This window comes from Babylonia areolata, chromosome 1, assembly GCF_041734735.1.
Source record: "Babylonia areolata isolate BAREFJ2019XMU chromosome 1, ASM4173473v1, whole genome shotgun sequence".
NCBI classification, from domain to species: domain Eukaryota; kingdom Metazoa; phylum Mollusca; class Gastropoda; order Neogastropoda; family Buccinidae; genus Babylonia; species Babylonia areolata.
This window is the reverse complement of record NC_134876.1, coordinates 14096715-14120268: the sequence shown is the minus strand read 5'-3', so window position 1 is coordinate 14120268 and position 23554 is coordinate 14096715. Positions and strand designations below refer to the sequence as shown.

The window sequence follows — 23554 nt, the reverse complement described above, 5'->3', positions numbered from 1 at the left end:
ACTGTGCCCCGGTCGCCATCTGGGGAGTCTTCATTCACATAATTCACAACGAAAAACGCTGAGTCCAAAATGTCCTCTGAACACTCAAAACATCTATCGTTGCAAATAAGAAATATATTACATCACTTTTTTTTTAAACACGATCAAAAGATATCTGATCGACGCCAGCCCCCGACAGAAGCGATAGAAAAAAAACCTGGTACAGAATTCTATACCCAGGCACAGAATCAGACAATAAACACAGCATGACTCAAGACTGGTTTACATTCTATACCAGGTACAAAATTAGACAATAAACACAGCATGACTCAATACTGGTTTACAGTCTATACCCTGGTACAGAATTCTATACCCAGGTACAGAATTAGACAATAAACACATCAAGACTCAAGATTGCTTTATTGTCTAAACCCAGATAAAGAAATGGATAATAAACCAGTCACACTTCAAGACTGCTTTAGCGTCTACGCCTAGGTACAGAATGAAGCAAACCAGTCACACAGCATGACTCAAGACTAAGTTTTATTGTCTATACCCAGGTACGGAAATAGACACCAAAAAAACCCAGTCTTGAGTCACATCATGACTGAGGTCATCCAGGCTCAAGATATCATTTCCTTTCATGCCTTTGCCTTTATTTATTTATTCATCTATCTGTCTATCTGTTATTTATCTCTGCTGCTTTGTTGTTTGCTTATTTTGCCTACTTTGTCTGATTATTTCATTCCATTGCCTCTTCATGTTTCACAAAAAAGCTATCATATGCCCTCCAGGTCTGATCAGTGCTCTGGGTCTATGGGGTCAGGTATACATCTGCTTTTTCTTTTTTATTTTATTTATTTAAATCCAACAGCTGATGTGTTGCATATACGGATCTGTCTGCATGTTTTGACACCTCCTTGAAACTGAAATGGTTGTTTACTGCCCAGCCGACCACACAGTGCAACATCAGCACTGAAAAACTGAATGTTAATCCTGTAGAATCCTGGAAAGAAAAAGAAAAAAAAGAAGAAAAAAAAAATTCAGGAAAGAAACTTTGGCACCATTATATTCATATTCATGCACAATAACCTGAGACATACCTCTGACATTCACTATTTCATCAATGTTTTCCCAAAGGATGAAAAAAAACCAACAACCCATAAACAAACCAACTGGCCAGGATATACATAGATTAATTATACATCACACGCAAAACTGAAAACAACAACAGGCTTCCAAACCTGAAACTGCCAGTGGGCATCCAGCATGGCCTGGGTGTAAAGAACAATACTACATGGCCAGAATGCTTGATCGTCAAGTCCAGAAATTGACAACAAAAACAACAAATATTCAAGGATTTCTGGAAAAAAAAAGGTGAATGGCCCATCATGGCAGAAATCAAGAAGGAAAGGGAGGGCAGAGAGAAACGACAAAGCCAGATACAAAGAGAGCTATAGGCAAAAATGGAAATTTCTGGCACAGAATTTCCAAATTGCTCCCAGCATCCCTTTGGGGGATGTATGGAAAATCACAAACAAATAAACAATTGAACAATTGTGCAAAACAAACATGAAAAACAAGAAACCTATGAACATTATTTTGTTGAAGTTTTCCACACGCACACATGACACAAAAGTATATTTTACGTACTTTGTCATGAGATTTTCTCCTAAAATCATGCAATGTCAATTTTTCAGTACCAAACTTAATAGAAGTAATGTCCAACTAGTTAAACAGCTGAATCTCTGTGCCATAATCCAACTGGGATGCTTCTATTATGTGACCTGCATTCTATATATATATTTTTTTATATGTTTTGTTGTTGTAAAAAAAAAAAAAGGAACTGTTGTTAACTGATGTTATATCTATTATTCATATACTGTCGATTGTGCTTTTCTAATAAGAAAGAAACATGCACACACACACTCACATTGTCAACTGAAACAAAGTTATTACACTTACTCCGTGCATGCATGTGTGTGGGTGCTTTACAAATTTATACTTTAATGTCTATTCAATGGAAAAAAAAAAAATCATGCATATAAGAAGTAGTGTGAATTTCCCACAAATGCCAATGTCAGTGTCATAATCGTTAATATTTTCTTATTTTTAAAAATTATTATAAAATCTTTTTTAACTAGTAGTAGTAGTAGTAGTAGTAGTAGTTGTCATCATCACTGTAGCTGTTTCATTATCATCTGTCAGACCAAGCCAGGTCCATCAATGATTACCTTGGTGTAGAGCCCCTGCCCCATCTCAGTGCCAGACTGACTGATGACCACGGTGCCATCGGAAGCAAAAATGGTCACCTGGGCAGGGAAGCCTGTCCCATCCCAGAACATTCCGTGCTTGATGGCGTTCATGGTCAGGCCTCTCTTCTTCCACTGGTTCAGCTGTACGTATTGTGGACAAATGTCAAACCCAAAGATTTTTCATTTCAGTGTTTTCATGTGCACTCATGCATCATGTGATATTGTGCGAAAAAATAATACACCCCACAAAAAACAACAAGAAAACAAACATCCCCATCCAAAAATATACACACATATACTTGCAAATGTTTTCATGTGCACATGTATATGAATGTAATTTTATATGAAAAAAAATCAGAATAATAAATAAATCAGACCAAAAGTAAAAAAAGATGAGGAAAAAAAAAGCCCTCATGAAACTCTCCACACATCCAATATGTGATATCCGATATGATACGATATGATTTGATATGGATGCTCATATGGTGCCTATCCTCGTTCGGAGACCAAGCTCTAGTGCTTTACAAAAAAAACCCACCTCTCCACACATCCTTACTGACAGCATGACACCCTCCAATTAGAAAAAAATCCAATTTTAACAATAAACAAAGTACAGCATGTTATAAGGTGCACACATTAATACCATAAACATAGATATGATCCCTGTCCATGCAGTGGCTGTGTTTGTGTTTTCAGCATACGTCGATATCATCATCATCGGAACTGTTCACATGTTTCACCATCAGCTTGCTTGTCTGCTCTGTCAATCCCTTCCTTCTTCAGTCCACACTGTCCCTGTTTCCCTTAGTGTGCTGTTTGTGAGCTGTTTTTATTCTAAATCATGGACAGGTTTCATTCATTTTCACTTCACAAACATTATACTTCCAAGATCGACTTAACTCACTCAGTACGGCCAGTCCTCTCTTCTCCTCTACACAGACCCATTGGATGTCCAGTGGGTGTCTGAATGACCCAACCTTTAGCTTCCGTCGTCAGAACTGTGGTATTCTTTGTCAACATTCACCTCTTCAGTATAAGAGCCTTCTGCCTGCAATATTTTGATGGTGGTAATTGGGGTGAAACGCTGTTAACGTCGTCTCTTTCGCCGTTCGTATGGAGAGAGTTAATCAACATGCTGAGACTGTCCAGTCCTCCTCCTTGGACACCTTCATCCTCAAGGTGTCCAGATCACAGTAAACACAAAACCCCTCTGCCCCCACCTTTTCCCCCCCAGTGGTGTGGTGATTTGCGGGCCTGCAGCTTCACTTAGGTTGCTACAGGGCCTTGGGCCTGAAGGCCTGAGTGCAGCTCCGCATGCAGTTGCGCCTTAACCGTTAGGGCCAAAATTCTTTCCCCTCCTTTCTTCTCTCCCCCTCTCCACGCTGCGCACCTCCCCACATGTCAATAATAGCCGGACTAATGGCTGATGGACATTGCAGGAAGAAGAAGAAGAATATGATTCTGATTCACAGCAGCATTTCAACAGATTCTAACCATACATTAAGCATAACATATCTGATGAGGCACATGGACTGGAGCCGAAGGGAAAAAAAGTATCACCTTATAATCTGTATAATACAGCAGTGTTTTTGTGGATCAAACTACATGAGTCATTCAACAAAATGTGAAACTGACCTGGTTGAAGGTCTGGACTTCAGCGATTCGAGACTCCACGTCCGCCAAGGTCTTCAGACGGGACCACACCTCATTCAGAGTGCAGTAGCTCAGGACATGTCCCATCATGTCAGTCTGCAGAACACAACAATCCACAATGAAGGCAGGTCAAGGTCAGGACATGTCCCATCAGGTCAGTCTGCAGAACACAGCAATCCACAATGAAGGCAGGTCAAGGTCAGGACATGTCCCATCAGGTCAGTCTGCAGAACACAACAATCCACAATGAAGGCAGGTCAAGGTCAGGACATGTCCCATCAGGTCAGTCTGCAGAACACAGCAATCCACAATGAAGGCAGGTCAAGGTCAGGACATGTCCCATCAGGTCAGTCTGCAGAACACAACAATCCACAATGAAGGCAGGTCAAGGTCAGGACATGTCCCATCATGTCAGTCTGCAGAACACAACAATCCACAATGAAGGCAGGTCAAGGTCAGGACATGTCCCATCAGGTCAGTCTGCAGAACACAACAATCCACAATGAAGGCAGGTCAAGGTCAGGACATGTCCCATCAGGTCAGTCTGCAGAACACAGCAATCCACAATGAAGGCAGGTCAAGGTCAGGACATGTCCCATCAGGTCAGTCTGCAGAACACAGCAATCCACAATGAAGGCAGGTCAAGGTCAGGACATGTCCCATCAGGTCAGTCTGCAGAACACAACAATCCACAATGAAGGCAGGTCAAGGTCAGGACATGTCCCATCATGTCAAGTATAGAGATCATCAGGTCAGGGCACGTCCCATCTTGACAGTCTACAGAACACGACAATCCACAACGAAGGCAGGTTTTGGGGGATTAGTTCCTCTCTACCTTTCATTCAACTGTGTGCAAGCTGAGCAAACCTCTTGGTATCATGGACCTGAAGCTGTTTGCTCTTGTCCTGTTTAGTGAGGGTGAAGGTTACTTTCATTCTTTTCACATTGTTTTATTCTTTGCTTGCTGCCTGACATTCCCCTTGCAGTGAGTGTGGCAGAGTATGCCTGTCTCAGATAAGCAAAGTATAAAAACTATTTTAAATTTTTTGCAGGTTGTCCTGCATAACTGGAGTGATGGCCTAGAGGTAACGCGTCCGCCTATGAAGCGAGAGAATCTGAGCACGCTGGTTCGAATCACGGCTCAGCCACCGATATTTTCTCCCCCTCCACTAGACCTTGAGTGGTGATGTGGACGATATAGTCATTCGGATGAGATGATAAACCGAGGTCCCGTGTGAAGCATGCACGTAGCGCATGGCAACAAAAGGGTTGCTCCTGGCAAAATTCTGTAGAAAAATCCACTTCAACAGGAAAAACAAATAAAACTGCACGCAGGAAAAAATACAAAAAAAAAAGGGTGGCGCTGTAGTATAGCGACGCGCTCTCCCTGGGGAGAGCAGCCTGAATTTCGCACAGAGAAATCTGTTGTGATAAAAGAAATACAAAATACAAAAAAACAACAACAAATAACTGGTCTAATTTTTCTGGACTAATGCCTGTCTCAGATAAGCCCCACACCAGTCACCAGCAAGCCTGCACCCAGTGTGGCTCCACAACCCTTCCATAAACCTTCATCTGTGAAACTGCATGTTTGGTGCATATCTGTTATGCATATGTGGGTGTATGAGTGAATGTGTGTCTCCATGTTTTACATTTATTTGCTTATTTATCATAATTGTTGTTCTTTTAATTTATTTATTTTATTATTATTATTATTATTATTACTACTTTTTTTTTCTTTTATTTATTTTTTAATTTTTTTAATTTTTATGTACGCTTATAGTTGACTTCATCAAGTTTTTGCGCCTTATACATATATTATTATTAGTAGTAGTTCTTTTTTTATGTATTCAACTATTTTTTATTCACCCTTTTTTTTTCTCAAGGCCTGACTAAGCGTGTTGGGTTACGCTGCTGGTCAGGCATCTGCTTGGCAGATGTGGTGTAGCGTATATGGATTGTCCGAACGCAGTGAAACTGAAACCTTCATCTTCGAAGCCAAGCCACATACATGCCACAACATGTCACGGGACCACACCATGCAACAAAACAAAAAACAAAATGAACCATAGCTTAGCACACAGCAAAAGCACAGCATAGCACATTGCCCAAGGTCTCAGACCTGGTGTTTTTCATACAGGTTGATCTCCTTGACCATGATGGGGTGTTTGTTGAGGGTCTTGGCCATGTGTTCCAGGATGGTCTCCATGATCAGTGATGCTGGCACAGGACCTGCCATGTACAGATACAGAGAGTGGATATATGATATGACATGATATATGATATGATATTATATGATTTGATATGGATGCTCATATGGCGCCTATCCTCGTTTGGAGAATAAGCTCTAGTGCTTTACAAACTCGGGGTCATTTGCACAGCAGGCTGCCTACCTGGGTAGAGCCGACTGACAAGCTGCCATTGGGTGCTCATCATTTGTTTCCTGTGTCATTCAATCTGATTTCAGGCACGCACACAAACACACTCAGACAGACATGTAACATTTTATGTGTATGACTGTTTTGTTCATGTACCCCACCATGTAGGCAGCCATACTCAGTTTTTGTCAGTGTGCGTGTGTGTGTGTGTGTGTGTGTGTGTGTTTGAGCGCGTGTGCACGCATGCATCATGCATGTGTGTGTATGTACATAAGAGAAATTAGATCTCAAATCATTTCTAAAGATTAAGATTTTAGGCACAAAGACACACAGAGAGAGAAAGAGAGATGCTGACCACCGTACTGTCATAAAAAGACAGACGTCTGACCTGGACTTCTGCAAGCAACGTTGGTTGGTTTGTTGGTCTTCACATTGAAGGGCCGGATTTTCCAGTTGGGTGAATAGTAACCTTGAAATAAAGAAAACAAGCTTCCTTCAAACACAAGAGAAAAAAAAAAGGAAAAAAAAAAAGAGTTAAAATCACTGGGTGCATAGTAACCTGAACATGGACAAATCACCTTTAAAAACAAAACAAAACAAACTCAAAAGCAGTAACATTAACACCTAATGTATGTGCGGCAGTGGCCTAGTTTTCTTATCACACAAAACGTTCTCTCTTCACCTGGGAGACAATGATCTTCCCAATTATACAACACAGTAGTAAATATCCTATGTTAATTTCTCTCATTGTGGAGTGACGGCCTAGAGGTAACACGTGTCCGCCTAGGAAGCGAGAGAATCTGAGCCCACTGGTTCAAATCCTGGCACAGTCACCAGTATTTTCTCCCCCTTCACTAGACCTTGAGTGGTGGTCTGGACGCTAGTCATTCCGATGAGACGATAAACCGAGGTCCCATATGCAGCATGCACTTGGCGCAGGCAAAAGAACCCATGGCAACAAAAGGGTTGTCCCTGGCAAAATTCTATAGAAAAATCCACTTTGATAGGAAAAACAAATATAAAAAAAACTGCAGACAGGAAAAAATATTAAAAAATTGGTAATGCTCTCAGTGTAGCAACATGCTCTCCTTGGGAAAAGCAGCCTGAATTTCACACAGAGAAAACTGTTGTGACAAAATACACTACACTACACTACAAAGTAATCTGTGTTCTGCAATCTGTGTCTCCTCACCATTATCCACACGCATCACCACCTCGTGCAGCATGGAGTTGCAGGAGAAGGTGTGACCCCCATCGATGTAGACGTCAACAATCACTGCCTGCAGCTTCCCTTCCCCAGTGAAACCAGCCTGCAACAACACCATTCTGAGCTCTTCTGTTGCTGTCAACTGAATCACACGCACAAAACAGATAACCGCACACCTGAGCTTGGTGGATTTTCAGTGGCCGTGTGCAGCCAGGAAATGGGCTATTTTGATACTTTTCAAGTGGAGATTTTTTTACCTTTGTTTACATATTCAAAATAAGTGTAAGGTACCATTGGAAAGAAAAATCTTTCTTCTATCACAATATTGTGATTGTGTGACTTGTTTTGTTTCCTCTACTACACTTAGCCATGCAAGGAAATAACGACAACAGAAGTGAAAAAAAGCAGAACTTGAATTCTCCACAGAACCTGCACAGGAGTGCGTCAAAACATCACAATAATGTAATAACCTATTCTTTCACTCACCTCAAATATTCAAAGAGTTCATCTTAAACACTGATACAGAATTCAGCTTCACACACAAGCATAAAACAAAAGAAGATGACATAGAAGCACACACTGTCACATTCAATACAGAAATCAACACAAGTCCCGTCAGTATTGTTACCTTCTTCGTTATTTTCACTTTCAACCGTAATGACACAGTCTTCATGTAAACTGTCTTCATTTTCTCTGTATTCATGTTTATTTTCTGAATCGCTTTACTCGTCATCAGAACCACTCGGAACATTTTCTTGAAGCACTTCTTCAAGTGACGCGACCACCTATCTTGTCCGCTTTGCTGCCATCTTCACAGCAAAATGACTAGCATTGTTTCATGTTTGTGGATTCTACCAGATATCAAACCTGTTTTGACCAAGGGCAGTTATTCTAAAGATAGATGGGTGATTGCTTAGTAGAATTATATGTGGGGAGTTTTCGTTTTGAGTAAAAACTTGGTACACAGATATGTTGAATCAGCAAGTGGTGCAATCACACAGATCTGCATGCCAAGTTTTCTGCACAACCTGTAGCTCCACCCATACATGCGTGGCATGTTGTGTGTATATATATATATATATATATATATATATATATATATATATATATAACTGAAATAAATAATTCACAATAAATTAGCTGCTGCTCTGCAAGAATGCTCAGGGCTACAAAGGTTCCCTGACTTGAAGGGAGTCTCTCCTCTGCACACTGTGACATGGCACTCCCCTAGAATCCTTCAACACAACAGCTGCAGCCACTCTGTCTGTGGTGATGGATGTTCTCCGCTTGTTTTCGTGCATACATTTATATAGACCTATATAACGTATGTACATTTACACAAACTTTTAATAAGGTATTCTCAACCTCTCATTTGAATTTTAAAAAAATTCTTCTCATTCCAAACCTTTCTGTTGCTGCCATAACATTTCAGGAACATCCGCCCACAACTTTCTGTGTAATCTGGCTCAGAAAGACAAACAAGATACACAGACATACACACAACTGCACAAACTAGACAAGTCTTTACCTTGTACTTGGCCAGTACTGGGAAACGTTTTCCAGCAAATGCCATGTTATCTGACAGAGACAAACTCATCCTCACTGGTCTGGAAAACAAAACAAAAAAGCAAAACAAACAATATTAATTCTAGCACAAAATATATAAATCTTAGCAAAAGTGGGTGACTCCATGTGTGAAATCCATTATATCACATAAAATGTACCTCCTTGACATACACACCTACACAAAAGAAACAAACCAACCAACAAGTATATCACATGACACAGCAGTGAATTGTAAGTAACCAAGTCAGTTTTACTGGAAACTATGTATGATAGTCGTGTATGACTATGACCATCAGAACAGCAGAGGAGGCAACTGCTGTCCCGACTATCTGGTCAAGAATTTGATTATAGTGGAGAGTGTCTTGCCCAAGTTACATCCCCACTCTCTTGGCCAAGAGGGTTTTAGGTCAGTCGGCGTTGGGGATAGTTCCCAAAGGCCAACTAGCCCCCAAGGCTGCAGCACTAAGAGCCAGTGCAATTTTTCCTCCTAGCTGGAAACTAAATGACCAAGCAATCTACAAGTAACTGACGATGAACAGACTGGCAATTACGCAGTAAAGAAACTATGAAGTTCTTGATGATGAACAAACTGGCAACTAAATGACTAAGTACCTGACAAACAATAAGCAATGAACTAAATGACAACTTAACAGCTCACAAATGACTGAAACGAGAAAAAAGGGTTCATTGTCTTGAAGTAATGTAAATAAAGTGTGGAAATTGCCTGCTTCATCTTGAAGTAACGTAAATAAAAGTGTGGAACTGAACTGCATTGTCTTGACGAAACGTAACTAAAGTGTGGAAATTGCTGGCATCGTCTTGGAGGATTTAACTGTTAGAATGTTTTTTTTGTTGTTTTTTTAAATTAAAAAAAAAAATTTTTTTGCTGCCCGATCATCAGCACCGTTTCAGTGGCATTACTCCCATGCCGCTCATTTAGATTCCTCCATATAGGGCCACACCCGGGTTTGTCCGTCACAGTTCCAGCGTCGGCAGTCCAAAGGGAACTATCGATGTTAGGTCGCCAGGAGGCCACACACCAGAGGAGACCCTGCACTGCTGCTGAGTCACTTCGGTGGTGTTCAGTGGTGCCTGTTCTGTTTTAATGTACTTAGGACACCACCTACTAAGCCCCCTACTAATGACAATAATGGCTTAGTCGCGGAGCCAGACTGAGTGAGCGTCCCTCCCAGAGTGGAGACCGCCACCACATCCCTCAAACAACAGCCCCCCAATGTTTTAAATTGTTTGTAACTTCCTTACTCTGGCCTATCCTGGCAAAACAACAGGTAACACAGAGGTGAAGGTTCACCTGCCGGTGCAAGTTGCGGCCAGGGCAGCAGCAGCAGCAGGGAACATAGAGGACTCCTGCTTGCCTCCAAATGCCCCTCCAACCCGCGGCATAAACATGTTGACGCTGACAACAAAGGTGGACAGGTCATGACTAAACAAACTAACTGAAAACACCCCCACCCCTCCACACACATACACACACGCATGGTACATGTACACAAACACACACATGCTCACACATACACAACACAAACAGAAAACTATCATCATTAAGAAGAAATCGTCTTTCAATGTTCAGAATGACAGTTTTGAGGCAGTTTTTGGAGAAGCTATGTATCGTTGTTGTTGTTTTGCTGCCCTACTACGGAGTCCCAGAGAAGATCATCTCCCTCATCCGGTGCACCTACCAGGACATGAGCTGCAGGACTGCCCCGAAAGTTTCGAGGTGAAGACTGGAGTTCGTCAGGGGTGCCTGCTGTCACCGTTCCTCTTCCTCCTGGTCATCGACTGGATCATGAAGACGACTATAACAGGCAGAAACATCGGTATACAGTGGACACTCTGGACACAGCTGGATGACCTCGACTTCGCCGACGACCTGGCGCTCCTGTCACACAACCACAGCCAGATGCAGGACAAGACCACTCGCCTGGAGACCACGTCAGCCAGGACAGGGCTCAAGATCAACAAGAAGACGACTGAGCTGATGAAGATCAACACCAATGCCAACACACTAGTCACAGTCGGTGGAGAACTCATCAGGGAGGTGGAGTCTTTCGTCTACTTGGGAAGCGTGGTTGACTGACAGGGAGGCACGGACCGAGACGTCACAGCCAGAATTGGCAAGGCAAGAACAGCTTTCATCATGCTCAAGAACATCTGGGCATCTGGAGCAATCAGTATGAAAACCAAACTCCGCATCTTCAACTCCAATGTGAAGTCAGTTCTGCTCTATGGATGCGAGACATGGCGGACAACACAGATGATGCAGCAGAAGATTCAGACATTCTTCAACACCTGTCTGAGGCGCATCTACAAGATCCGATGGTAGGAGAAGATCTGAAACGAAGATCTGTGGAAGCAAGCGGGACAGGAACCAGTGGCCAAGCAGATACTGTGGAGGAAGTGGGGCTGGATCGGAAGCCAACATCCAGCATCACAAGCCAAGCCCTGACCTGGAACCCGCAGGGAAAGAGGGAGAGAGGCCGGCCTCGCAACAGCTGGGGGCGAGACACCGAGGCAGAGCTGAAGCAGCAAGGGACCAACTGGACTGGAATGGCCAGAACAGCCTAGAATAGAGTGCGATGGTGAGGGGTCATCGATGGCCTATGCTCCACCAGGAGCAATGGGCGTAAGTAAGTAATAAGAAAGTTTTGCTGCCCTGATCATTTGTCCTGTTGGTAAGCATTATCCCCACACAGACATGTGCACACGCATGTGTACAAGCACACACACACACACACACACACACACAACCACACATTCCTTCCTTCTCTATACATCGGTAGGTCTCTTGGCACACAAAAGAGAGAAAGAAATGAAGGACTCACTGGCTGGTGGACATTCCTTCTCTATACATGTATCTGTCTCTTGGCATGCATATAAAAGAAAGAGAAGGAAAGAACAACTCACTAGTTGGCGGACTGGCCCAGGAAGCTGGCTACATTGGCCTGCACCATGTCACCGTATTGTGTGGAGCAGTACAGGTCCACCCCATCCTCAGATGGCACACACAGCGATATCTGTACACACAGCACACAGGGATATCTGTACACACGGCACACAGGGATATTTGTACACACGGCACACAGGGATATTTGTACACACAGCACACACAGCTATATCTGTAAACATGGCACACACAGCTATATCTGTAAACATGGCACACACAGCTGTATCTGTAAATATGGCACACACAGCTATATCTGTACATACGGCACACAGGGATATCTGTACACATGGCACACAGGGATACCTGTACACACGGCACACACAGAGATGCTCAACTCTTTCTATACTAAGGTACGCTATAGCATACCTCATGCGCACAACGGTAAGACATGTATTGAGAAGGAATGTCCGCTGTAGCGTACCGTGAATTTAAAAATTCGTAGTCCATAGGTTAATGGTTTTGTGCAAAACTAAACGGCACAGCTCTGTTCTACAGTCACCCAAAGAGCACCTGTACTTTTATTGTGGCTGAAAATGCCTTTGTTTGAGTTCAATACATGCGAGCGTACAGTCACCCCTCTCGCTCACTCGCTTGACAAGATGGCGTCTCCGTCAACTTCAGCAAGTACTGTGGCTCAAAGTCGGATGCAAACTGATTGTATAGTGGATACCCACAGTGCATACGCATTCAACTGCTACAATTAGGAAGTGTCTATGGTTACAAAAGACCACATTTGTAAAATTTCTGTTAGATAAGAAAAACTCACCCTCTTTGTCGGTTGTGAAAAACACGGATTTTTTTCAAAATATGATAAGTCAGTCAATAATTAAGTGAGTGCTTTGAAACTTTGCAAAATGTAGTCCATTCTATTCTTTATATTATCACAAAATTTCACCGCTGTATGTAATTGCATTCTTTTTTCAGATATTTTTCTTGTAACATAAACAAATGGCCAGTACATAGATTATAATGAAGGAAGTCATCGGCCAGTATAGAATGAGTTAGAGCCAACAAGCTTAAAGCACCAAATGGTAATACTGTTCACTGAGAAAGCAAACCTGGACCTGCTCTATGCACACACAAACACGCACACATACATATATATATTTACATATATATATACATATATTATATTTCACAAGGCACACATATACATATATATATATCCACACTTGGTCCAGCCACAAGCAACCACGTCTTACTCAGGGTACAGAGTAAAATTAACTCACACAGTAAAACAATACAGTGAAACCACAGTGGTGGGAAAATTATAACATCTTCTGAAGCAGAATGGACTAAGACTGCAGCACAAATAGTAAAAAGTGATAACTCGCTCCATTCACAAGGCACAAAACTTCAAGTCAATGCTGCTCATGCTACGGAAGCACAAGAAGCATTGACTTGAAGTTGTGTGCCTTGTGAAATGAGAAAGTTACCACTCTTTACTATTTGTTAATCATTTGTTCTCCTAGCCTCACTGCTTATTAATTTTAAGACCTTGAAAAGAGCATGAGAAGTTTTGGGAAATGTCAAAAATGTGAACACAGCACAGTCCAAAGAGTGTGGTTGGAGAGATGTAAGTACAACATAGAGCAGGCCACAAGCAGCCAGTACCTGAGATTCCAGGTAGAAATGGTACTGTGTCCCCATGTTGACCTCTCCCTCCACCGTGTTGTCTGCCTGGCCAAGAGTGCCTGAGGCAGACAGTCACATCACTCCTCACTGACAACACATCTCTTGGCCAAGAGTGCCTGAGGCAAACAGTCACATCACTCCTCACTGACAACACATCTCTTGGCCAAGAGTGCCTGAGGCAAACAGTCACATCACTCCTCACTGACAACAAATCTCTTGGCTAACAGTGGCTGAGGCAGTCACATCACTCCTCACTGACAACACATCTCTTGGCCAAGACTGCCTGAGGCAGGCAGTCACATCACTCCTCACTGACAACAAATCTCTTGGCCAAGAGTGCCTGAGGCAAACAGTCACATCACTCCTCACTGACAACAAATCTCTTGGCCAAGACTGCCTGAGGCAGGCAGTCACATCACTCCTCACTGACAACACATCTCTTGGCCAAGAGTGCCTGAGGCAAACAGTCACATCACTCCTCACTGACAACACATCTCTTGGCCAACAGTGCCTGAGGCAAACAGTCACATCACTCCTCACTGACAACACATCTCTTGGCCAAGAGCGCCTGAGGCAAACAGTCACATCACTCCTCACTGACAACACATCTCTTGGCCAACAGTGCCTAAGGCAAACAGTCACATCACTCCTCACTGACAACACATCTCTTGGCCAAGAGCGCCTGAGGCAAACAGTCACATCACTCCTCACTGACAACACATCTCTTGGCCAAGAGTGCCTGAGGCAAACAGTCACATCACTCCTCACTGACAACACATCTCTTGGCCAAGAGTGCCTGAGGCAGTCACATCACTCCTCCTCACTGACAACACATCTCTTGGCCAAGAGTGCCTGAGGCAGACAGTCACATCACTCCTCACTGACAACACATCTCTTGGCCAAGAGTGCCTGAGGAAAACAGTCACATCACTCCTCACTGACAACACATCTCTTGGCCAAGACTGCCTGAGGCAAACAGTCACATCACTCCTCACTGACAACACATCTCTTGGCTAACAGTGCCTGAGGCAGTCACATCACTCCTCACTGAAAACACATCTCTTGGCCAAGAGTGCCTGAGGCAGTCACATCATTCCTCACTGACAACACATCTCTTGGCCAAGAGAGCCTGAGGCAGTCACATCATTCCTCACTGACAACACATCTCTTGGCCAAGAGTGCCTGAGGCAAACAGTCACATCACTCCTCACTGACAACACATCTCTTGGCCAACAGTCACATCACTCCTCACTGACAACACATCTCTTGGCCAAGAGTGCCTGAGGCAGTCACATCATTCCTCACTGACAACACATTTCTTGGCCAAGAGCGCCTGAGGCAGTCACATCACTCCTCACTGACAACACATCTCTTGGCCAAGACTGACTGAGGCAGTCACATCACTCCTCACTGACAACATGTATGCATCTCTTATCTATATTCTGCTTCCTTCTTTTTAACCCCTTGACTGCTGAACCCTGGCGGAAAGAGATCACTGCGGCAGGAGTCTGAAGTACAACTGGTACTTGTGTGTATTGTGTGTACTACTTTAAAGTGGTCTAACTGATTTACGCCAACAAAAGTTATACAATCCCAAAAGGGAAAAATGCAAATAAAGAATGGTACAGACATCCTGACCCAGTAGGCTCAATTTTAGTGAGGTGACAGCCCTACACTGATGAGTATATTTGTCAATAGAAGCCAAGGGGTAAAAAAAAAAACAACAAAAAAACCCCAACAAACTCCCTGCTGCAATAGAATGACAAAATTTTCCTTTTGAAACATTCATCTTTTCCAGTTTTATATATATATATATATATATATATATATATATATATATATAAATAAATATATATATATATATATATTTAAATGAACCTTATTGATTTGAAATACTGACACATCAAGAAGGAAGTAAAGAAATGAGACAAACATAAGCCAAGCATGGCTAATTCATAAATCTAAATTCATATCATATCATTTCAACCTATCTACATACATACAATGGGAAGTCATTTACAGCTTAGTCTTTTGTGAAGGACTATGATTCTCAAACTAGCTTTAGGGGCTAGTTGGCCTTTGGGAATCATCCCAGCGCCGACTGTCCTAAAACCCTCTTGACCGAGAGAGTGAGAATGTAACTTGGGCAAGACATTCTCCACCGAGTATAATCAAATTCTAGCCCAGATAGTTGGGACAGCAGTTGCCTCCTCTGCTGTTCTGATGGTCACAGTCGGACACGACTGACTATCATACATACAAACACTTACACACAAACAAGCCTACATTTCTACATACATACATGCATAAAAACCCTCAGACTGACAGACATACAACTGTATAACACATTTTCATCCACACTTATGTCTACACACACACACACACACACACACAATAACACCATCTCCTCTCACACCGTTCCACAACCAAATCCCACAGACTCACCCTCAGCATCCCCGACAACAACGGTGTCAACGCTGCAGGGATGGAAGCTGTTGGCTGCGATGCCTTGCTGGATGCTGAGCACTGGCTGCTGCACATCCCTGTACTTCACCGCCACACGCCGCGCTGCCTCGTTGGCCAGCAGCTGGCTTTCTGCACTCAAGCCGCATGATCAAGAGTCAAAATCAAATCATACTGTTTATTGTTGTTTACTTCATCTGCTCCGTTTCAGTGGCATTACTCCCATGCCGCTCATTCCGAGTCCCCTGAACACAGCCACACAGTTTTCTTTATCATCGCTAATAGTCCAGCCGACCGCACAAGGCAATATCAGGACTGCCAAACCATACAAATGCTCAACCGCATCAACACAAAACTGTCACATCTACATAGACACACACACACACACACACACACACACACACACAAAAACTCCACCAGGACAAACCCACAAAACACAGTTCATGATACATTATCCTAACCATTTCAGCTCCTTGGGGTAAATAAGACTAGGCCGTGCTCAGGATGTCAACCCTTCCTATTTAACTCACTTGGGACGACAAGTTTTCTCCCTTGCTTTTCCCCACAGACGGCCCATTTGTAAGGGTTTGGAAAAAAATTACAAAAAATAAAAAATACTGTGTAAGAAAATGAAACTTTCAGAACTGGTTTATTACGTGTTGAGCTATTACATATATAAAAAAAAAATATCAAATTTCTCATCTTATTTTTACAGTTTTGCCATATGTAGAAAATACTGCCAATTTTTCACCCCGAATCACCATACCCATGCTCGCTTTCTGCATTAAATTCGCTTTCTTCTTCGTCATCATCCACCTCTTCAATGTCCGACCCTTCAGTATGTAGCATTTCAAGTACTTCGGCAACCCTAAAACGTTGCCGTCACTGCCTTGTTCGCTTCACAACATTCTGACAAGAGCCCACTTTGCTCACAGGTTGGCACGCGAGCAGACGACCGGTCAGTGACTTTGTCAGCGTGAGTGCGAGACGGGCCACACATCCCAGGCTGACCAATCATACTGTTCGATTGTGGAGTGACCCAGAATAGCCCACTCTGCTTGGCTGATCACAAAATCACGTGTACAGCGCATGATGGAATTTTACTTTTGGAGAATACTATTCCATTCCTTCGTCCGAATCCGAATACATTTTGTGTAGGAATGCGTGAGCATTCCTTCGTCCGGAGAGAGTTAATTCATCATCCCCGCATTACAAAAAATCACAACAAAAAAAAAAGAAAAAAAAAGAGAATTACTTCAAAGCTAAACAAAAAAAGACCAAATAGGCAAATAACACAGCAGAATGGACAGCATTTTAATCAAGTTAAAAACATCTGATTTCCTTTGGTGAATGCTGATAGGTTTTTTGCCATGTGAAAAAATGACACCAGGAAAAATCAAGTGGAAAGTCTAATGCTGATCTCAACAGAAACACAGCAAAAAGCCTTTCAGGTTTATCATTTAAAAGGCTAAAGCTAAAACATCAGTTACATGAATTAAAAAACAAAACAACAAAAAAAAAATATGGAAATTACAAATCAACAGAAAAAAAATCTTTTATCATGTCCCCACCATCTTGACTGGGAGGCAACTAACAAAGCAATATGTCTTGTTATAAATCAACATACAAAACAAAAAATAACAAACAACAACACAAACACATTATCCCTTCCCCCATGATAACCAGTAAATGTCTGACATCCTGACAGAATACAATCTATTTCTGCTACAATGACAGGAAAAACAAACAAAACTGCACGCAGGAAAAAATACAAAAAAAAAAGGGTGGCGCTGCAGTGTAGCGATGTGCTCTCCCTGGGGAGAGCAGCCCGAATTTCACACAGAGAAATCTGTTGTGATAAAAAGAAATACAAATACAAATCCCCAGTACTTGGCATCAGACACGAGGAACATTGATGAATTCCCAACAACGCCTCTACAGCGCTGGTAAGGGAAACGAACAAACATACAGGGCACAAAATCCAGAAAGAAATTACATCAAGATGATGATGACCTCACTGACGGGCGCAATAGCCGAGTAGTTAAAGCGTTGGACTGTCAATCTGAGGGTCCCGGGTTTGAATCACGGTGACGGCGCCTGGTGGGTAAAGGGTGGAGATTTTTACGATCTCCCAGGTCAACATATGTGCAGACCTGCTAGTGCCTGAACCCCCTTCGTGTGTATATGCAAGCAGAAGATCAAATACGCATGTTAAAGATCCTGTAATCCATGTCAGCGTTCGGTGGGTTATGGAAACAAGAACATACCCAGCATGCACACCCCCGAAAGCAGAGTATGGCTGCCTACATGGCGGGGTAAAAACGGTCATACACGTAGAAGCCCACTCGTATGCATACGAGTGAACGCAGAAGAAGAAGATGATGACCTCACTGAATGTCAAATGTTACTGAATCATTATCTGCTGAATGTGAATTGTTGATCTGTGTTGTAATGAAAAATTAAAACTTTCTGTGCAAGGAAACAAAAAATCCCCACCCCCACCCCCCAAAAATCAAGATCTTGACAGTAACAAACCCTTCCAATAAAAAACAACAACATAGGGTGGCATAGTGTGTTGGTGACATGTGAAGCGTATGATGCATGTCTGATACAGGACTCTTGCTGGTTACAGTCATACTTATCATTTTCTTTCAACTGCCGGTGAAGGCAATGTTTTCTTGCTACAGGAAAAAAAGTAAAAGAAAAAAACAAACAAACTCACAACCCCACCCCCATGCCTCCAAAATGGCAGCGTCTTTGAGCATGATGCACATGTGTGTGCCTATATATCCTTAATACACTGCCTATGACAGTGAATGACAGACCAACAAAAACAAAAAAAAAAGTGTGTATAACTTTTTTTTGTTTTGTTTTCTACCATTCATTAAAAACACAAAAAAATCAACTTGCCTGCCACAATCACTCCAATAGGCTGGCCAGCATAGGTGATTTTTCCAGAGGACAGTATCTAGCAACAAAAGAACATTCCACATGTAACCTGCTTCTCATTTTAATGGAATGGTCACAATATTAAATTCTAAGGTCATGAAAGTGCTCATTGTCATCAACCAGTTTGCAGTCTACTATTTCTATAGCTATAGAGGACAGTGTCAAATTCTGAATAGTGAGGGGTGATTTTTATGGATTATCTGTATGGAGGACTCAAATTATAATGGCAGAACTTGTTTAATAATGTCAGTTCAGCTTTCTTTGATCTGAGCATTTGTAGATAAACGTGTGTGTTTGTGTGATTCATTAAAAGGCATCTTTATTTAAAAAAAAAAAAAGAAAAAAAAAAGAAAGAAATGGACAAGTGCAATTCCACATAGCTTTCACTAACCTAAATATGCAATGAAACAGCTTGTTGATTGAAAAACTGTGATTTAAGCTAAGCAACAAAATGTTACCTTTCGCATCGCTGAATATGCAATGAAACAGCTTGTTGATTGAAAAATTGTGATTTAAGGCCAGACACGGTAGTGAAATTTTGACCAAAATCATGATTTTTTTGTGATTTTCGTTTTTTCTCATAATTTGCTTCTTCAACATCTAATCTTTATAGTCCGTTTCACCTGGGTACTATATTCACTTAAATAAAGCTTTAAACTGCATCAACATGTGTGATTTCTTGTGAGTACAAGCACATCTCTTCCTTTTCCTGTTTTCTCAGTTTTGTGTTTTGTCCTCGTAAAACCATTTTTCAAAATGCTAATGCTAAAAAAATTTAAAAGATAGCATGTTCAAACTTAGTACTTTATTTCTTTATGTATTCATCTTTATTATAGTGCAGTGGTTTGTATACTACTAGAAAAAGAATGAATATACACTCATTTGAAAAAAATGATGTCAAGGAATTTATACTCATTTCAACAAAAATTAAAAAAAATAAAAATGTATTTATTCAAATTCCAAAATACCACTGCACTATAATAAAGAACAAATACAAATAAATCAAATAAAACAAACAGAAGTAACATATCTATAAAGGTACCGAAGTTATAAGCTTTTAATTTTTTTGTCGGCCATTTTGGTTTCGTTTCCATGGAAACCGTCACGACAAATTGCACAAAATGACCTTTTTAGACATGTTTAGTCCAATATCTTTACATACCTTGTCACATAAAGCCATAAACTTCAAGTTTATTTCATACGGTTTTGTACTACCGTGTCTGGCCTTAAACTAAGCAACAAAATGTTAGCTTTCACATCGCTGAATATGCAATAAAACACCTCATTGATTGAAAAACTGTGATTTAAACTAAGCAACAAAATGTTAGCTTTCACATCGCTGAATATGCAATAAAACACCTCATTGATTGAAAAACTGTGATTTAAACTAAGCAGCAAAATGATAGGAAGTGCAATGCTACACTCAACAGCAAAACATAGCACAGACCTCCTCTGCTTCAGTTTTATGGACGGTCCATGGGTATGCCATGTTCTTGCCCTGAGCAGGAATGTCTTGAGCCGAGATGTACCGCACAACACCAGGCAACTCCTGTCACAAGAAAATACATCCTTCACACACATGGCGCAAAGGTTTGGACAAGATACTTTTGACTCTACCACCTCTTATGTATACATAATACATGGCTTATGCAGTCATTAATCTATTTTGTATTTGTATTTGTATTTCTTTTTATCACAACAGATTTCTCTGTGTGAAATTCGGGCTGCTTTCCCCAGGGAGAGCGCGTCGCTACACTACAGCATCACCCATTTTTTTTTGTATTTTATCCTGCGTGCAGTTTTATTTGTTTTTCCTATCGCAGTGGATTTTTCTACAGAATTTTGCCAGGAACAACCCTTTTGTTGCCGTGGGTTCTTTTACGTGCGCTAAGTGCATGCTGCACACGGGACCTCAGTTTATCGTCTCATCCGAAAGACTAGCGTCCAGACCACCACTCAAAATCTGGTGGAGGGAGAGAAAATATCGGCGGCTGAGCCGTGATTCGAACCAGCTCGCTCAGATTCTCTCGCTTCCTAGGCGGACGCGTTACCTCTAAGCCATCACTCCACTTTCCGTAGGTGCTCACAGCACATAATATATATCATAATAAAACCATCAGCATGCATGATGGTAATCTTTGCAGTATTCTGCGCAACTGAAGCAGACACAGACAAACACTTCCATTAAATTTAATGCCGAGATAAAACCATAAAAATCAAGGCTAAACCTAAAGGCCATTAATAATAAACAGCATAATCTATACATTCTTTCCTGTTTGACTTAAAGAAAAACAAATATCATCATCGTTATAATAACATTACTGTTATCAAACATTTCGGAAAATGTGTTAACATTTCTATACATTTTACCTAATCATCAGGTATATACTGATAAAATAAATGGCCTTGACATGAAATGTCTATCTACTTTGACTTCACATTCACAAGCAGCTTGGTGTTATGGTCTTTGTGTTTGATCCAGAAGTCATTATCATTCACACTGACAATGTTTAAACACATCAGGACCACGCTACAAAATATAACTTTCCTAAACAGTTTATTCCAGTTACTTTCATTACAGTGTTTTTAAAAAAATGTTTTTACACTTTTGAAAATTAAAAAAACAAAACAAACCATGTTCCAATGATAGAGTAATAATATGAATGAACAGAACACCATTTGTTTTTTTCAGGGAACAAAAAAAAACCCACAATACAAAACAGTTGTATTTTGACAAGAAGAAAGAAGAAAAAGGGGGAAAAAAGCAGACAGATAAAGAAAGAGATAAATAAACCGATATATCAACAATGAAATACTGATATTCGCATATAATAAAGCAAGCATTAACCATGCCTTCTGACATCACACAGCATGGAATAAAAGGGTACGTAACTTGTATACAACACTGTCAACAACCAAGAGCCAGCAAAGCAGAAATGCAGACATGAACCATGATAGTTGTTATCATCATCGCTGTCACTGACCAGCGCTGGAGTGGGGTCAACAGACTCGATCTCAGCACAGGCCACAGTGGACAAAACAAAGGCTGCATGCAGTTCGTGCTGAAAGCTTGGCAAGTCGTTCACAAATATGGCTTCTCCGCTCGTCTGGGAAAAAAACAAACAAAAATAAACATACCAAAAAAAAAAAAAAAAAAAAAAAAAAGAACAATAGTGATTGAAACAAAACCAAACAAAACTTTTTTGACCTTTGAATTCAGATGTCCATAATGTTTAATATTTTTGTTAATTTTCATGTAGATTCTTATTTGTACTATTCTTGATGTTATATGTAATTTTATGTTATCTCTGCATTTTTGATGTTATCTGTCTAATTTATTTATTTTAAACCCCACCAAAACAACAAGTAAATTGATCATGTTAAAAAGAAACAAAAACATACAATACTGATAATAATAAAATATACATATACTGACCACGTTAAAAAAAGGTGTACAGATCAAAAAGAGAGAATTACTGTTAACATCAAACGCCAGATAGCTGATATAGTTAGTACTGTATATCCTCACTGAAAGTGAAAAACATGGTAAGAAATGATGTATGTACATTTTTTTTGTTGTCAGTAATATGTACAGGAAATTTTTTTTTTTCAAATCTGGGTTAATTTCTTAAAGAATTTTAACCATTTAAACAGGCGTGTAATTTAAAAAAAACAACCAAACACATTCTTAAAAAACATAAAAAATCTGTATGAACCCTGATTACGACCCAAGGCTGTTCTTCGATTTAACTTCTATTCATGGAGTGCAATTTTAGACGTATATATTTGGCGAACAACCCATTTGAAAAAGCAACGTAATTATAAAAAAAAAAACCCATCAAATTCTTGAAACACTTTTAAAATAAGTATCAACCTTGCATGTGCCCCATGTGTGTTCTCAGGATTAACGTCCATTCACATAGTGTGATTTTAGAGGAACCTATTGTACGCATACAACCCACACTGACCTGCAGAAGAGCGGTCTTCTTCGGCATGGGTTGCTTGAGTGGCCAGTCCTCTCTCTTCTCCTGGAAGGTCTGCTCAGCCACTGACACTGGACGCTGAAGGCTGCTGGCGCCTGACGCCAGCCTGGGATCAGATGGCGCCACCAGTCCCAGCAACATCTAGACAGCAGCATCCAAAGCATACCGTTAAGTTGTTTACGAAGCATATCATAAGTTTGTCAACAAAGCTTACAGTAAAGTTGTCAACAAACAAAGCTTACAGTAAAGTTGTCAACAAAGCTTACCGTTCAGTTGTCAAAAAAAAAGTCCATAAAGTTGTCAACAAAACTAACTGCAAACTGACAACATTGCTGCAAACTGACAACATTGCTGCAAACTGACAACATTGACAACATTACTGTTTATTCTCACCACTGTTTATACTGTTTACTGTACTAATTCCCAGAAACTAACAGCCTTATTGTTTGTACTGTATACTTTCCCAGTAGCAAACATTACTGTTTGTACTGTTTTCCTCTTCCCAGAAACCAACAGACGTC

The 23554-nt window shown here is 41.1% G+C and overlaps 1 protein-coding gene across 1 annotated transcript in view; it reads right to left on the bottom strand.

Moving 5' to 3' along the window:
* LOC143294357 (uncharacterized) overlaps positions 1 to 23554 on the bottom strand; it is a 51761-nt gene that overhangs the window by 12822 nt on the left and 15385 nt on the right. Inside the window, exons 14-27 of the mRNA XM_076605813.1 lie at positions 23019 to 23174; positions 22035 to 22157; positions 20498 to 20599; positions 19012 to 19069; positions 16084 to 16233; positions 13618 to 13697; positions 11964 to 12073; positions 10351 to 10455; positions 9001 to 9079; positions 7458 to 7575; positions 6654 to 6734; positions 6010 to 6119; positions 3870 to 3983; positions 2214 to 2375 (exon numbers count right to left, since the gene is read on the bottom strand). Coding sequence (XP_076461928.1) covers positions 2214 to 2375; positions 3870 to 3983; positions 6010 to 6119; positions 6654 to 6734; positions 7458 to 7575; positions 9001 to 9079; positions 10351 to 10455; positions 11964 to 12073; positions 13618 to 13697; positions 16084 to 16233; positions 19012 to 19069; positions 20498 to 20599; positions 22035 to 22157; positions 23019 to 23174 — 1548 coding nt within the window. The remainder of the gene's footprint in view (positions 1 to 2213; positions 2376 to 3869; positions 3984 to 6009; positions 6120 to 6653; positions 6735 to 7457; positions 7576 to 9000; positions 9080 to 10350; positions 10456 to 11963; positions 12074 to 13617; positions 13698 to 16083; positions 16234 to 19011; positions 19070 to 20497; positions 20600 to 22034; positions 22158 to 23018; positions 23175 to 23554) is intronic.